Below are 18,301 nucleotides of genomic sequence, written 5' to 3' on the forward strand. Positions count from 1 at the left end.
TGCTAACAACTTCAATAACTACATATTGTCCTACATATACTATCTTTAGTGTAGGTAAAAGAATCAGAAAGACACCACACGTAGAACATTTAGTGCTAAGACTACATCTACCAACGGAGTTCAGAATAGTTCACATGAAGTGCAACTGCATTCTTCATTTACATTGGATATGAAGAGCTGGCGAAAATGTGGAAGAAGCAAAATGGGGATAATAATGGGGTCTTTTCCAGTACCAGTTTTAAACATTCAGGCATCAAAACTGAATCACAAATAAGTTATCATCAAATAATAATAATAATAATAATAATAAGATTCTTATATGGCGCCTTACATTCTATCTCAAGGCGCCTTACAATAATGGCTAATATACTAAAATCATTAAAATGACTACAATATTTTAATCATAAACTCTCATTGGAAACCATTTAAAATTTACACTACTAAAAATCAATCCTATTAAAAAAAAAAAAAAAAAAAAATACCTAACATTAATATCTTAAAACGTTGTACTAAATCGGTTGAAACTGATATATTCGTATACTTAGTATCTGGACCGCCTCGCATCCACTCCCTGGTCACTCAGAACTGATGAAGACGTGACATCTCTTTCTGGAGTGTTGGTTACATATGATTCTTGGGGGAGGAGGCAGGATATTTTGGTCGCATTATTTTATCAATTATCATCATTATCTGATAGGTGAACTCTCATTTGCAATTTGCTTCAATAAAAATGCATAGGATGCATTTGTGTTAGATATGTTTTAAAACACGCCATTGTTAAAATTAATCCCATAACCTAACACCCCCAAATGAAACATTATTTACGTCACTGGTTATGATCAAATGCATGTTTTATCTGAACAGAGTTTAGTATATGTGACCGACCTGAGCGAACTATGGCGACATCTGCTGGAATCAGCAGACTTAAACTTCATAAACTTTTAATCATGTGATCATATCTGAATGTACGATGTTGTAGTCTTCATTTATCTTCACAATGACAGATAAACTTGCGAATATATGTCTGTGTGTGTGTGTGTGTGTGTGTGTGTGTGTGCGCGTGCGTGCGTGGAACCTGGTCATGATAACGAAGGCGTTTGTTAAATTATCCAAATTTTTCCAGAATATTGGGCAGTGACAGGAAAGAAGGGTTGATTAGTTGCAGAAAAATACCACTTATCCCGAGAAAATCCGTATAATAATTTAACACGTCAACACAAAAACGGTGAAGATACGCTATACCTATATTTTGCCGAAGCATTTTATTCAAATTTATTTTTTTTTCACTTTGCATCATACAACCAGTTATCATAACGCCCGTCTGTACTGTCATGTACAAGTTATAACAGTTTTATTCTACCTCCCCAATATCCTCCTGTCATTTCATGCTGTCAATATTGACATATACAAGATTTCAACATATATCATACATCACATGATTCTTTCACATACAGCACTCGAATAACATATTTTATGTAATAAAAGAAATGAAATTCCTTTCGTATCAAATATTTTTTCTTCGGAAATTGATATTTTAAATTGTTTCGCCTCCGCCTGGTGTTTAGTAGAATACACAAAAAGTGATTTACGAAAAAGTTTAAAACAATAGGAGGCGTGTTAAGCTGTTAAACTGATTGCATTCAGCAGAGTTGGATCAATCTACGTAGGATGATAGTTTCATTGGGAATGAACCCTTAGTTCATTTAAAATCTTATTTTTATTGTAGTGTTCTTAATATTTTGTCTAGAACATTAACCCACTGTGTTATCAATATCTTATCAATAAATAAGAAATAATCATTATTATACAGGGTGATATTCTGGCGTCTGTTCTGTCTCAACATGATTGCGACGTCTTCCACGGAATTGATGATAATGTGTTAGGTGTGACAAGTCGATGACCGCTTTTGATTTTAGTCCAAAACAAACGAATTTTAACATTTTGTTTTTCTTAAAATGCCGATAAAGGCATTTTAATGCACTTCTCTTGGTGTTTTTTGTTCCTCATCTTCGGTTCTGAGTACAAGATCCTTCTATACAAATGTAGAATTAAGTTGTTAATAAATATCTAACATGTAGTATTACTTGCAAGGTGAACTACCAATGCGCAAGACACGGTGCATTTTTTCTGTTTGTGTCATACGCCAAAATGAAACGCCAAATATAATCCACAAATCATGATTTGGCCACTTATTCAATGTCATATTTAAGGGAGATGGCGTGCCTCTCACTTTTACGTTTTGTTTCACAGATGTTTTTTCTCTCCCCCCCCCCCCCAAAAAAAAAGAGGATAAAAGAAAAAATTCTATGTGAAATCTCAAGAGGGGCTGGTTTTCCCTTATGCGTACATGAGTGTGTGACAAAAAGATAATAATAATATCAATTAAAAATTATAACAAGCAAAACGAAACAAATCCAAGATGTTTTACCGTCACTGTGCCCTACATATGAGAATAGAATTGCCTTCCTCTACTGTTTTATATCCAATGTTTATAACCACGTCAACTATCAAACAGCTTTGTTTTGACGTGACACGGCGAGTGTCTCCTCTCTATGTCGAGGTAGATTCTACTGTATTTTGAATAAGACTGGCGGTAGGTTGTGTCTCACGACAACCATGACTGAATTTTTACCGCGTTCGCTTTTTATTTGTGTTGCACCACGATTAACACGCTTATCTATTCCATATATTAATGGCAGGTTAATTTTCACGAGACTGGACACAAGTAACTGCTAAATCTCTACCTGTAGTAAAAAAAATTTAAGATATCAGTGACACATTTTATTTTTAGAAACGGAAAAAATGAGTACGCTTTCAGTTGAATAACCAAAATAAAGTCAACTGGTAAATTATTGCATTTGGATTGCGTGGAAAATTAAAAATGCAATCTTCCTTGAATTTGATTTTTTTTTCTCAATTTCTTTATTATTCGAATAATCTTGTTAGCTAAATCTTATTGATGAATTGATAATTCAATATGGACATGAAAGTTATGGAAATTTCATAACAGTTAAATACCACATCCTTGCGATCTAACGTTAAACAAATTCTCTCTCTCGCTCAAAATCAGCAGAGCCACAGGCAAAATGCAATAAAAGCATAGGAATATGAGTTATTTATATCTATAAAAAAATCAAATTTCCTATTCGCTGGAAAATATTAATAAAAGTGATTTTTACAGTACCTCTCGAGGGGAGGGAAGGGGCGTACACCGGGGCTCTCGTCAAGAAGCCCTTCTCAGCCTTCTAGCTGTTACAAAATTCTGCCGAAGGGCGGGTCAAGAAATGATTTATTATGAAAGGAAAGTTGCTTTATTTCTTTCGGTAAATTACATTTGGTAGCTTCAAATATGTATTATTTTTATCAAATAATAAAATTAAAGATAGCTTAGGTGATCATGATCACCGCTATTTGAAATCTCTGATGTGGACATCACTTCCGGACAGCCTTATATTACTACAGGCAATCTAATTTGCATATAAGAAAAAAATGCATTTTTTGTGGTTTTGAGTCATTTACAGTTTTTATTACTTTTATAAATGACGATGTCCCTTTACCCTCACAAATTTCCAATCATTTGATCGACACGCCCTGTTTATGAATTTATTTATATGAATTATAAAACTTCATATCACAGGCGTGAATCACGTTATCACGTCCAAGTCATAACATTGTTCAACTAGCGCCAATAACTGCAGTGGAGAATGTAGGTCATTTGCCTGTACAATTCTCCCATAGCATTATTGATTTTTTCTGGAGTGGAACATTTTCGGGAGAGGCGGACGAGAGAGAGGGGGACCCATTGAACTGCAAAATAAAAAAAGAGCGTGGAGCTGTTATAATCAAAGTCTATTACAATCTTTGAAGAGAGTGTAAAAATAGCCCACTTTTGCAGTTTCTCTGTGTAGCACTTTGCAGACAACTTGAAAATTCTCTATGCCATCGGTCTCTCCCTAACGATTTGTTGACCACGTTAACTGTTCAACTCCCGGCAGAAGATGAACCAGCCAACGATAGTTTTGACACGCAGGTGTAGGAGCCGCACCCTGAACTTCAGATCTTAATAGCAATTAACCCTTGCGGTTTCGAGTAACTGGAAACGACAAGGGTATGTCATAGTAGTGTAGATGTTTGTTTCAAGTTATCTTTGACACTCAGGGTGAGAAGACAGAATAGGAGCGAGACGGGAGGAGGGGGGAGGGAACTTAACCCTTTCACAACCAACTGCGTCACCCCTGCGCATGGAACGAATGCGTTCCATCTAACCAGTCAATTTATCTAAGAATCATTCGCTCTGATTATGAATTTTCAAACAAATTAGGGTGTATTTGTAATCTATAGGGTATATTTGTAACCCATGAAAGCAACTTTTTTATTTACCCGAGATGCGTCAAACATTCTATTATTTAGCGTGATCCATGACACATAGCAGGAGCCGGGGTGTGTGCTGGGGGGGGGGCAGTTGATTCCCTCACAATCAACTGCGTCAGCCCTGAGCAAGGGGCGGAAGCGGGGGGGGGGGGGGTGCGTTCCATCAACACCACAGTCCACCGCATGCCTAGTGGCCACCCTGGTCTGCAACCCAAGGCCTTCACTTAGTGGTCAGTTGTTAACAAGTCAGGAAGACAGCACTAGGGACACTCAGGTAAACTATAACCATTAGTGATGGGGTCATCAGTTGGCCACAATACAGAGGTCACTGTCAGCGGGTAATATTTGTATTTTTTTAGATTTCAGGGGCGGATTCAGACCGTCTTCTGGGTCTTCCAGAAGACGGTCACTTTTTCAAGTTTAAATTGACGGGTATCTAATTTTTTCTAATGGGAGACAATCAAAATTTGAGGATGAATCAATTAAGATAATTTTGAAGACTCAGTAAATAGCTCTGCATCCGCCCCTGGATTTTATATCAATGCTAAGTTTATATATGATATCAATTATTACCTATGATCAGACATGAAATTTTGATCAACAGATTTTTGTAGGTAAAAAAGCTAGTTTTTGAGATTTGTATTTTATTTTTTAGAAACTGAAGGGAGGGGGGCGTCTCGATAGTCCGAAGGTTCATTGGTCCGAAAAGTTGTAACATTTTCATCGATTTTTTAATCAAGGGTTCATTGGTCCGAAGGTTCTATAGTGAACATTCGGACCAATGAACCTTCATACTATTGAACCTTCGGACTATCGCTACGGCCCCGAAGGGAGTGGGTTCAACCCCCCTGACCCCCCCTCTAAATCCGCCACTGGGTTAGCCTATTTTCTTAACTACTGAATTTTTCATGTTTTGACATTTTGATTCATTGACATCTATGTTTATTAATTTGTTATTACAATTATTATTATTATTATTATTATGCTAAAATTTCTTTTGATGACTACAGTTCAGCATTACTTGTGGTTCACTTGTCTGGAACAGCGCAAAAGCACTGATAAAAATTACAAACAGGCTCAAAATACGGACACCGTTGTATGCGTTTGTGTTGGATAATACTACTTACTTGATTTGTGGTCAAAATATTTACATGTAAATCGCTATGAGAAAATCCAAAAATATTTATAACCAGTTTCAGTCATTTAATGTTTACTTGTTGCTTTCTCAGTTACATACTAACGATATGTGGGGAATCAAACCAAGACAATGGCTTCATGAACTTATTGTCTTATACAAGTAAGCTTGTTGATTATTCTGATTTTAATCAGAATAATCAACAAGCTTACTTTGCCTCTTTACGGACTACAATAAAAAGTTATCATGTAAAGTTACAGAAATTGCCTGTGAATTATAAAATGTCTCTGACCCACTGATACAGAATGTTAGGTGGACTTGTTTTCAGTTGATAACTTAAAATATTGAAATTGTGCTGACACAGTAGCGACTTGTTGATGGCTGGTCAGAAAACCAGGAAATAGTGATAAAGGATTGACTTCTTTAGACAAAGCATATTATATCACATCTATAGGGATATTTCCTGTTTTTTTCTTTTTTTCTCTTTTTCCTTCTTTCTTTTTTGAGATTTAAAACTCTATCAATATCTGAATTGTCTATCTGTCATTGAATCTAATCTGTTATATGTGTCCTCTTTTATGTCAAGTTTTATCAAATATTCATTTGAAAATTTTTAATTTGTTGAATAAACAAAAAGATGTTTCTTTTTTAACTCTTTATTCTGCTTAGTCATTGGACATATAAATTTCATACTTTGAAAATTAGTTAATTTAAATTCTGGTAAATGAGAATTCTTTGAAAATGAAACACTTGTCTATTTCTCTTTGTTTTCAACAAGAAAAGTATAAAAGTAATAATTATTGATAAACACTAATCAAATAAAAATTGAAGCAGTTACAACATGTTTGATTGTTTTTTAGTTGTCCAAAAATAGCAAAGCTCTAAGGTAATAGTTCCTGTTTTTTGTAACCTGAACATGTCATTGAGAGATGTAGAAAGAATTTTTCATAATTGTAGTGGTGACACTTGGCGTGGTCCTTTTTATGCCGTTAGTATTTCATAGACATCATTGTCAGTAATGATGGTGATATTTTTCGTGGTAAAAGTGTCATCATCTTTATGATAGTATTCTGTTTTTTCTTCCTCATATATATGATGGGTTATGGCATTATTATTAGTCAGTTTATTTTCCTTATTACTTATTTCATCTGTTTCCCCCTCTGCATCTGGAGAATTGTTATGCTCACCTTCATTGCCTAAAGTTCCATATATATTATTTGAACCATGTTTTCTTTCGTTGTGCATTGTTTCATGTGTTCTGCAATTATTCCCTTGACTGAATTCTACTCCACATTTGTCTGGTTTCTCACAAGTGTACATTCTTTTAGGGCTAGTGCAGGCCAGTGTAAATTGCTTCATGGTAAGTGCAACTCCCTTTTGGAGTGAAAGTTTTTGCAGAAAGTCTACGCTTCAAAGGTTTGTCTCTAGTGTGATTTTTTTCATGAAGTTTACAAGATTATCTTTGTGTTAAAGTTTTATCACATAATCTACACTTGTAAGGTTTCTATCCTGTGTGAATTCTCTCATGCACAGTGCAATGGCCTTTTTGAGTGAAAGTTTTATCACATAATCTACACTTGTAAGGTCTCTCTCCTGTGTGAATTCTTTCATGATATATGCAAGATTTTTTATCTTTAAAAGTTTTGTCACAGAATCTACACTTGTAAGGTTTGTCTCCGTTATGAATTCTTTCATGCTCAGCACAATGGCTTTTTTGAGTAAAAGTTTTGTCACAGAATCTACACTTGTAAGGTTTGTCTCTGGTATGAATTCTTTCATGCACAGTGCATTGACCTTTTAGAGTAAAAGTTTTGTCACAGAATCTACACTTAAAAGGTTTCTCTCCTGTGTGAATTCTTTCATGCCCTGTGCAAGAAGATTTATCTGTAAAAGTTTTGTCACAGAATCTACACTTGTAAGGTTTGTCTCCGGTATGAATTCTTTCATGCCCAGCACAATGGCTTTTTATGTACAGACACAGATGTGTCTGTACATATAGCCATCATCTGCGTCTGTCGTCGCCGTCGTCGCCGTCGTCGCCGTCGTGCACTTTTACCGATAACACGATAAGTGGAACACCGTTTTTGCTTTTGGCTTGAAACTTACAGAACTGGTGAATATTCCTAATACGCAGGTCAAGTTCGAAAATCAGCATGATCGGGCCATTTTTAGGGAAGTTATGCTGTTTTTTCACTTTTTTCAGCATATATGCAGCACCGATAACACGATAAGTGGAAAACCATTTTACTTTTTGGCTTGAAACTTACAAAACTGATGAATATTCATAATCCGCAGGTCAAGTTCGAAAATCAGCATGATCAGGTCATTTTTAGGGAAGTTACGCTGTTTTTTCACTTTTCTCAGCATATATGCAGCACCGATAACACGATAAGTGAAATAACATTTTACCTTTTGGCTTAAAACTAACAGAACTGATGGATATTCATAATACGCAGGTCAAGTTCGAAAATCAGCATGATCCGGCCTTTATTTTAGAAGTTATGCTGTTTTTTCACATTTCCTCAGATTCAATTATTAGGCATGTGAACAGTCTCATTATTTAACTAATAAGATACGTAAAAGTGTTTGTTTGATATTTCCTGCATCTTTACAACATTGTTAATTGATTGTGTAAAAATGATGGTAAACTTGTTATCGTGTATTGTGTAATAAAGTGTCAAAAATGGTAATAAACTCATCATTGCAGTTTGTCAGATTGAATCATCCACTATGTTCAGAATCTCAGAATGGAGGAAATTGGACATTAAACACTGTTCTATTGATTTTTTTCCCATCTCATCAATTTTCTTAGTTGGTCATATAAAAATGGCAACAAACTGTTTATTTTGTTTTATGTTAAAAAAATGTTAAAAATGGAAATAAACCCATTTCAGAACAGTGCTGTCTTGTTTACATTTTGGCATTTTTTAGAGGTGACTTTGAAGTTTCATGAGCCTGCAGACCTTTGCTAATCACATTTTCTGAATATCCATGATACTAATATTTTATGATTAAAAATTGATGGTCATTATGCTGTTAAACGTTATGTAATATTGCATCAAAATTTGAAGAAACCCCTATTTTGGGCACTGCTCCCATGATGACCATTTAAGAAAAACCATGTCACTTACTGTTTTCAAGCTTACAGGAAAGAAACATAGGGCTAAAATACAGCTTCAGTAGGCAATGCAGTCTGTTTGGTAATTTTTTCTGGCAGTTAAACAGTTTTTTGTGAAAATTTAATTTTTCACATATTGGCATTTTCAAGGTGTGACTTTGAAGTTCCATGAGCCTGCAGACCTTTGCTAGTCACGTTTTCTGAATGTTCATGTTACTAATATTCTATTATTAAAAATTGATGGTCATTATGCTGTTAAACATTATGTAATATTGCATCAAAATTTGAAGAAACCCCTATTTTGGGCACTGCTCCCATGATGACCATTTAAGAATAACCATGTCACTTACTGTTTTCAAACTTACAGGAAAGAAACATGGGGCTAAAATACAGCTTCAGTAGGCAATGCAGTCTGTTTGGTAATTTTTTCTGGCAGTTAAACAGTTTTTTGTGAAAATTTAATTTTCCACATATCGGCATTTTCAAGGTGTGACTTTGAAGTTCCATGAGCCTGCAGACCTTTGCTAGTCACGTTTTCTGAATGTTCATGTGACTAATATTCTATTATTAAAAATTGATAGTCATTATGCTGTTAAACATTATGTAATATTGGATCAAAATTTGAAGAAACCCCTATTTTGGGCACTGCTCTCATAATGACCATTTAACAAAAATCATGTCAATTACTGTTCTCAAACTTACAGGAAAGAAACATGCGTCTAAAATACAGCTTCAGTTGGCAATGCAGTCTGTTTGGTAATTTTTTCTGGCAGTTAAACAGTTTTTTGTGAAAATTTAATTTTCCACTTATTAGCATTTTCAAGGTGTGACTTTGAAGTTCCATGATCCTGAAGACCTTTGCTTGTCACGTTTTCTGAATGTCCATATTACTAATATTCTATTATTAAAAATTGATGGTCATTATGCTGTTAAGCATTATGTAATATTGCATCAAAATAGAAGAAAACACAATTTTTGGTGCTGCTGCTATGATGAGCATTATGGGAAAACCGTGTTATGACTGTCAAACCTTTAAAAAAGAAACACAGGACTAAAATGCAGAATGAGTTGGAAAAGCAGTCTAATTGGCTTCTTTTTCTGGAAGTTATACATTTGAGTGAAATATTCATTATCTTTTTGGCATATTCATTGTGGGACTCGGAGCTCCCATGGACATGAAGCCGAATGGTAATCAAATTTTGTACATGTCCATGCTATTTATTGTCAATAATCAAAGATTGGTGATAATTATTCTATAATTTATTATGTAATGTTACATCAAAATTGACAACAATATTTTTGCATTGCTACTGCAAACATGAAAAGAAAACTGTGTTACTTATTATTATTTTTAACTTACAAGTATGATTTTTAGGATTGGCATGCAGTTCAAATTAGAAAGCCAGGTCAATTGGGTTATCATTTATTATTGAATTTATGCACTTTTGTGTGAAATTTTCATTTTTCTCATTCTGGCACTTTCTAAGTATAAACTTGAGCTCTGATGGGCCTGAAGCCTTATGCTTTTACTTTCGTCGTTGTTACCTGTTGTGCATAATTAAAATTTGATGTTGACTGTGCAGTAAAACATAATGTATTATTGCATCAGAATTGGTAGTCTCCTATTTTGTGCATTATTGTTTTGTGCTTTTCTTAAGATGTGACTTATGGGCCTGAAAGACCTTTGAGAGGGTCAGTCTGTTAATATCCCTTGGGTATCACTTAGCTAATTTCTGAGTTATAAAGTCATTTGCCTAATTGATAGGCCATTAAAGGAGATTACATAAAGCACACTTGTTGATATTTCCTTGTAAACTCCCAAAAGTTAAGCTCTCTGCTAGATTAATAATAAGTAAGCAGTGATAATTATGCAGGTTATTTTATATATATATATATATATAATCAAAGATTAAAAGTTTGAATAGCAGCTTCACTGAAATTATATTTACCTCAAGCTCTGCCTAGGAGGTTATATTTTCACCCCTGTTTGTCTGTCATCAACATAACTCAAAAAGTTATGGACCGATTTTGCTGAAATTTTCAGGAACTGTCAGAATTGGGCCAAAGAGGACAATGATTAGTTTTTAGTGGTGGTCTGGCTCAATAATCAATCAATAATCAACAATAATCAACAATTGCTGCCTTGGCAGAGGTCTGCAATCTCGGTGGTTTTCTAGTTTTGTTATGTTTTCCTTTACAATTTTTTCTCAAACACTTGCATTTGTGACTTTTAACTCTCATCCGCTCGAGGCTCTGCACATTTTCTGTATTTCCACATAAGCAATTGTATTTTTTTTATATGTCTTTAAACATTATTTAAAAGTATTTTATGCACTGTCATCATTTTTCAAATATTGAGGCTTTCATCATGTGACTATGGTCTCTCATGGTCCTGAAACTGTAATCTTATCGAAGGGGTGGATTGAGACCATCTTCTGGGTCTTCTTGAAGACAGGTTATTAAGTTTATATTGACTGGTATCTATTTTTTTTCTGTTGGAAGACAATCAAAATGGAGGATGGATCAACATAGATACTTTGGAATACTGTCAGAAAATATCTCAGGGTCCGCTCCTGTTATTGACCATGTTACCTGTTGTGCATGGTTTTGCATGATTAAAATTCAGTGTTGACTGACAGTGCTATTATAAGCATTATTTATTATTGCATCAAAATTGACAAAATGACCTTTTTTTGCATCTTTATTTTCTGTTTTTTGTCTGTACATTTGACAGCTTTGCTGCCTTGTTTGAGTAAAAGTTTTGTCACAGAATCTACACTTAAAAGGTTTTTCTCCTGTGTGAATTCTCTCATGACGTATGCAAAAAGTTTTGTTCCTGAAAGTTTTGTCACAGAATCTACACTTGAAAGGTTTCTCTCCTGTGTGAATTCTTTCATGCCTTGTGCAAGAAGATTTGTCTGTAAAAGTTTTGTCACAGAATCTGCACTTGTAAGGTTTGTCTCCGGTATGAATTCTTTCATGCTCAGCACAATGGCTTTTTTGAGTAAAAGTTTTGTCACAGAATCTACACTTAAAAGGTTTTTCTCCTGTGTGAATTCTCTCATGACGTATGCAAAAAGTTTTCTTCGTGAAAGTTTTGTCACAGAATCTACACTTGTAAGGTTTCTCTCCAGTATGAATTCTTTCATGTTCAGCACAATGGCTTTTTTGAGTAAAAGTTTTATCACAGAATCTACACTTGTAAGGTCTCTCTCCTGTGCACATTTTTACTGAATGCTGTAAGAACTTAATTGGTGGTATAAAAGTCTTGTCACAGAATCTACACTTGTAAGGTTTCTCTCCAGTATAATTATTGTCTTGAATTTCATGAGATGATTAATCACTGAAAGATTCTTGTCACAAGTAACATTAGTTCCAATTCCAAATCTTCTTTTCACATAATTTCCCCCTTTTTTTGGTTTTTCATTCCTTTTCCAAACAACTACTGTCAGCCATTGTTACACTACTGTCTTACATTTTGCTGTGAGCCAGTCAGTCACTTGGATAAGGTGTAAGACTTATTGAGGCTTGATATGTCCTTTCTACTACTGAAATTGTGTTCACAATTCAACTCTCAGAGCACCATAAGAATATCCATTTGGATTCTGTATGAACTTGTTGTTAACATTACCAATGCACCCAGTTTTTGTACTGAGCAATGCATAAAGTTGTATTAGGAACCTCCTGTTTAAAATCTTGAATGCAGTCATTCTGTTGGACAATGTTAACTGCTGGATACAGTGGACATATCTGATTGGTTGAAGTGATTTCTCTCCAATACTTCAGATGCCATAATTTAAAGATGTTATCTGCACAACCCACTGCATATAATTATCTGTTATTACTTCACTGAGCATTGGTAAACATGTACCATGACATTCCATCAAGCTACATCTAGTTCGTTAAAAGACAAGAAGTGATTTTATCAGTTAGTTTGTATTTGTCACACATGCCAGGCTGGTTCTGTACATGATGTGATAAGTCAATTCAATTAATTCAATTTGTGAAACCCTTCAGCAGCCAGCAGTTTTAAAAGGGGGATTCTTTTTCTGAAAAAAAAAATGGACCTTTTACCATCCAATCTTCGTGTTCTTAGATTAAATTTTGCTCTGAGGGAACATTTTCCCAGGAAAAAGGGAACCCTCCACACCCCCTGGCTACTGGGCCTGTTCAGGTGAAGAAATGTATAAAATTTAGTTCAGTTATAGGTATTAAAACTTTATTCATGAACTCCACCAAGGCATGTTACTTTCAAAAAGGAGCAAGAATGGACTTTTTTAATGTGTGTGCATGTGCAATTTTTTTTACTATTTGTGACTGCATTTTTGCCAGCTTTTCTGTTTCAAACATAATTTACCTGTATCTCTCTCAGCTTATGATCTTGTTAAGTTTTGACTTACAGGTGAGTGCACCAATAGGTCATGGAAACACTAGTTGAAAATAGCTGTAATATCAGTGAGCCATCACACCATTAAGACAGAGATGAAAACACACCTACAAGGTACCCCAGATATGTACATGTACATCCTGTTGTTTAGTTTTCTTAGTGATGTAGTCATTGAATTTGCTACGTACTGGTATGTGTCTAAAAGTTCAGGTACTAATGGCTATCTCTATCTCTCATTATATTAAATAATATTAAACAGCGTATGAAAACCAATCAAACAAAAAAAAATTAACAATAAAAAATTTTTACTTCTTTTATAGACGGACCTGTTGAGATGAAAGTTTCTGATTTTTTTCAAAGAATTTTACAACTCTTTGAGTTATAATTCTTGCTGAGTTGCCATTGAATAAGTTTCTTTGAAATTATTTGTTTAATGTCTGTACATATTACAGGCATTGAATGTTTCTGTGTGTTTTGATCACTGTTTTCCATGCTATCTTTGTTCAACACATCTGTTACTTGAAAATTTTGTCTTGTTTGTCTAAAAATAGAAGTAGATTAATGTTCTTTTTTTCCCTGACCATATCAGTCATTACGAATCCTTAAGTAAATTTTGCTTAGCGAATATTACTATTGTTAAATGAACTGTTGTGTCCAGTTGATAATCCCTAAAATATTGAAAGACATAGAAGATTGTACTAATGATCAGAAAAGCAAAAGAGTAAAAAACATTTGTTTCTTTTACCTGTTGTTAAAGGGAACACTTTGATTGCTTTTAGAATTTTTAAAACTCTTTTGCTAATGTTGTTGAAATTTTGGTTACTGTTTGTGGTCTGTATATTTGCAAGTTTTGATGTTGAGTTGTTTTTTTCCTTCAGAATTTTGGCTCATTTCTTGTGGAAGTAGTAACCAAGGACCAGACATTGTCGGTGGTTGCTGAGACTCTAGACACCATCTTTGATGTGATTGCCAGGGGCGGATCCAGAGCTATTTTCTGACAGTCTTCCAATTTATCTTTATTGATCCATCCTCCATTTTTGACCGTCTTCCGACAGAAAAAATTAGATACCCGTCAACGTAAACTTGAAAATCTGACCGTCTTCCGGAAGACCCAGAAAACGCCCTAAATCCGCCTCTGATTGCAGACGATCATCTGGATCTGTTGTCATGGAGATCAGGGTAACAAACAAACTCCAGACCTTATGGTACCACAGCTGAGGTAAAACTACTCCCTGTGAGATTTATTTATTTATTTATTTATTTATTTATTTATTAAAACAGTTAAAGACATATCAGGGCAGTTGTAGTATCTGTGGACAATATGAAAAAGCATCATGTTTTCTTAATAAAATGATTCCTGCAGTTGGGTATTTAATATTTAAATATTTTCTTTCACAGTGTAATGATAATCTTTTTACTTAGAAACATATTAATGAACTAAAGCCATGGATATCTTCTTAAGAAATACGTATTGTGAAAAAATTCCAGATTATCAACAGAAGAGAAGCCTAGGAGACCACTTTACTATCAGCATGACAGCAAGGACAAATCTGATGTACTTCATCAAATGCAAATCTTGACCAGTAGATTAACTTGGACATGTTTTTCTTCTTCAAAATGGCTTAAAACTCAGCAGTAATGTGGATCAGAGAAATAATTAGAGTGTACCACTTTCAAGTTCCATAGTTTTCTGATGTTAAGTCAGTTTTATATCAGGCAACATTGATATTTCGTATTAATATTTTATCATTCTTTTTTTCACAACTTTTATGATAGTCCCGTCGGAAGACTCATGTATTATCACAAGAGTCTGATGTAAAACTTGTCTTTGTTCTAAGTCTTTTCTTTCAAAATTAAATATCAAAATGTGTGGGGCTGTATTGTTTGTTTAAACTTTGACCCATTAACTGAGACAATCAAGTGATTAAATTTCTATTCTGGTTGCTCACAAACAATATGATTTTTTTTTTTTTTTTTTTTTTTTTGAGATATTGTGGTTTTTGTGAAGCTTTAGTTGTTATATTATTGTCTACACCACATTGAATTGGTTTGATTTGATTAAACTTTGTTTAACACTCACATAATCTATAAATTACACTGTTTTAAATGGGTGTAGATGTTTATAAGAATATTTTTGGTGAAGCTGAAGATATAAAAGTCACAAAATTGTTGCTTGAAATGTGGATTATTGGTTTCATTTATATGGAATACATTGTATTATGTAGCAGTGTGATATTCTATAAATTACATTGTTTTAGTTTGGTGTGGATGTTTAAAAGAATTAGTTCCTTAATTTTATTTACCTATCCATGGGGGGGGGGGGGGGGAGGAGGATATATGGAACCTTTAATGATTCCAATGGCTTTTCATTGTCTTTTCTTGTTGAATTAAGATGATTTGCATATATTACTTTTTACAAGGCATTTGCTATAACACGTTAGTTTACTGCAACTTCAGTTTTACCAACAAATGCACATCATAGTTTTGCCATGTTCTATATATATCGTCTTAAAGTCATCATAGGTATTTGTAAGTAGCAGAAGCTCAAGATATGTAAATTAAAACTAACCTACATTTTGTCACTTTTGATGAAATTTAATCAGAAACTTATTTGGAATAGAGAACATTGACACAAACTTGAAGAAAAGTTTACAAATATTAGGGTGGTATTATTGGGTAGAATGTATTAAATTGATAAAAATATTAAAATGTAAATATAAACAATTGTTTTCCTTGTGAGATAAAACTGAAATAAAGCACTGGACATTAAAATATTCATGAACTGGGCTTAAAAGTGGAATTCATATGCTGCAGAGAGTAAATTTATTTAAAAATTAACTGCATTTAAAAGTCTGAAGTCTACTATTGCTGCATAAAATTTAAAAAAAAAAGAACTTGCTGGATGGGTGGGATCCCCATAATTATTTTCCATTGTCTTTCATGATATATAAACAATATACATTACAAAGAAAATACATGTCAAATGGATGAGATTCTTTGTGTATTTGGTACTAATTATTTGAATATTATTAAAACCTTAGCTTATCTGTTGTTATCAAAGATGAACATACTTGAATATAAAAGTGAAAGTGTAGTTATCAGTAATTCAGCCCTTTGGTAGGGTATGTGAATGAATGTTTTTGTATATATCTGAGTATAGTTTATTTCTTAAGTTTAATAAAAGAAATTTTTAAAAAGAATTTAATTTCAAAATCGGAGATAAACTTGAATCCGAAATCAGATGTTGGTGTATTTTATTTATTGTACATAAAAGTCAAGTGCTGGCTTCTTACCCCACATTTCAAATGCTTTAAACAAGAATCATTATATTATGCTTTTAAAAACTTTCTAATTGAAAGATTCCCACTGGGTATTTTTGTTACCCTTGAAAGCCACTAATTTATTTCCCTGAGATGCATGAAATGTCCATATTTTTTAGCATGATCTGTGAAGCACTTCATTCCTGTGACTCGTAAATGCAACTTTTTATGTACAGACACAGATGTGTCTGTACATATTGCCATCACCTGCGTCTGTCGTCGCCGTCGCCGTCGCCGTCGCCGATCATGTCGCCGTGCACTTTCAGCGTTAACACCATAAGTGGAAGACAGTTTTATTTTTTGGCTTTATATTTACAGAGCTGACTAATATTCATAAAACGCAGGTCAAGTTCGAAAATCAGCATGATCTGGCCATTATTGTAGAATTTATGCTGTTTTTCTCTTTTTAGCATATATGCAACACTGTTAACACATTTCAAGGAAAACCGATAGGCCTGTTGTCATGAAACTCACAGGAGTAATCAATCTTACTAAAACGCAGACCAAGTTCGAAAATCGGCATGATCGGGCCACTATTTTAGTAGTTATGCTGTTTTTTCACTTTTCAGCATATATGCAACACTGTTAACACATTTCAAGGAAAACCGATAGACCTGTTGTCATGAAACTCACAGGAGTAATCAATCTTACTAAAACGCAGGTCAAGTTCGAAAATCAGCATAATCGGGCCATTATTTTATAAGTTATGCCATTTTTTCACATTTCCTCAGATTTAATTCTTAGGCATGTTAACAGTCTCATTATTTAGTTAAGAAGATACGTAAAAGTGTTTGTTTGACATTTCCTGCATCTTTACAACATTGTTAGTTGATTTTGTAAAAATGATGGTATACTTTTTATTGTGTATTGTGTAATAAAGTTTCAAAAATGGAAATAAACTCATATCATTGCGGTTTGTCAGATTCAATCATTCATTATGTTCAGAATCTCAGAATGAAAGAAATTGGACATTTAACACTGTTTTATTGATATTTTTCCCATCTCATAAATTTTTTTAGTTGATCATATAAATATTGCAGTAAACTCTTAATTTTGTTTTATGTTAAAAAATGGTTAAAAATGGGAAAAAAACATTTCAGAACAGTGCCGTCTTGTTTACATTTTGGCATTTTTAAGTTGTGACTTTGAAGTTCCATGGGCCTGAAGACCTTTGCTAGTCACATTTTCTGAATATCCATGATACTAATATTTCATTATTAAAATTTGATGGTCATTATGCTGTTAAACATTATGTAATATTGCATCAAAATTTGAAAAAACCTATTTTGGGCACTGCTCCCATGATGACCATTTAAGAAAAACCATGTCACTTACTGTTCTCAAACAGTACAGTAAATATTTATAGATGTGTCTGTACATATTGCCATCACCTGCATCTGTCATCGCCGTCATCGCCGTCGCCAGCGCCGTGCACTTTCATTGTAAACAAGATAAATGGAAGGCAGTTTTACCTTTTGGCTTTATATTTACAGAGCTGATGAATATTCATAAAACGCAGGTCAAGTTCGAAAATCAGCGTGATCAAACCATTATTTTAGAAGTTATGCTGTTTTTTCACATTTCCTCAGATTTAATTCTTAGGCATGTTAACAGTTTCATTATTTAATTAATAAGATACATAAAAGTGTTTGTTTGACATTTCCTGCATCTTTACATCATTGTTAGTTGATTTTGTAAAAATGATGGTAAACTTGTCATCGTGTATTGTGTAATAAAGTTTCAAAAATGGAAATAAACTCATATCATTGCAGTTTGTCAGATTCAATCATTCACATAATGTACTTTTGCATCACAAATGACAGTAGCCTATTTTGTGCATAGTTATTTCCTGTTTTTTGTCTGTACATTTGACAGCTTTGCTGCCTTGTTATTCTTTGCCCTTCATGAAACGAAGTATTATACCTGGCGATTCATGATTTTCATGATTTTCAACAGCATTGTCAGTGAGA

General features: G+C 33.8%; 1 protein-coding gene and 1 long non-coding RNA gene across 2 annotated transcripts; one reads left to right on the plus strand and one right to left on the minus strand.

The window, feature by feature from the left end:
* The first annotated feature begins 4,556 nt into the window (after positions 1-4,556).
* On the plus strand, positions 4,557-13,978 carry LOC147761810 (uncharacterized). The gene is made up of 3 exons (XR_015334730.1): positions 4,557-4,645; positions 13,027-13,125; positions 13,890-13,978. It is a non-coding gene; the product is annotated as an uncharacterized LOC147761810 (long non-coding RNA).
* On the minus strand, positions 6,294-12,332 carry LOC147761811 (uncharacterized). The gene is made up of 2 exons (XM_087013129.1): positions 11,373-12,332; positions 6,294-7,469 (listed from the first exon to the last, which is right to left on the minus strand). The coding sequence occupies exons 1-2, from the start codon at positions 11,847-11,849 to the stop codon at positions 7,011-7,013; spliced, it is 936 nt and encodes a 311-aa protein (XP_086869255.1). The 5' UTR covers positions 11,850-12,332; the 3' UTR covers positions 6,294-7,010.
* Positions 13,979-18,301: the final 4,323 nt, after the last annotated feature.

Source organism: Lingula anatina, chromosome 5 (assembly GCF_051362555.1).
Source record: "Lingula anatina isolate TDL-2025a chromosome 5, LinAna3.0, whole genome shotgun sequence".
In the NCBI taxonomy this organism is placed as follows: Eukaryota; Metazoa; Brachiopoda; class Lingulata; order Lingulida; family Lingulidae; genus Lingula; species Lingula anatina.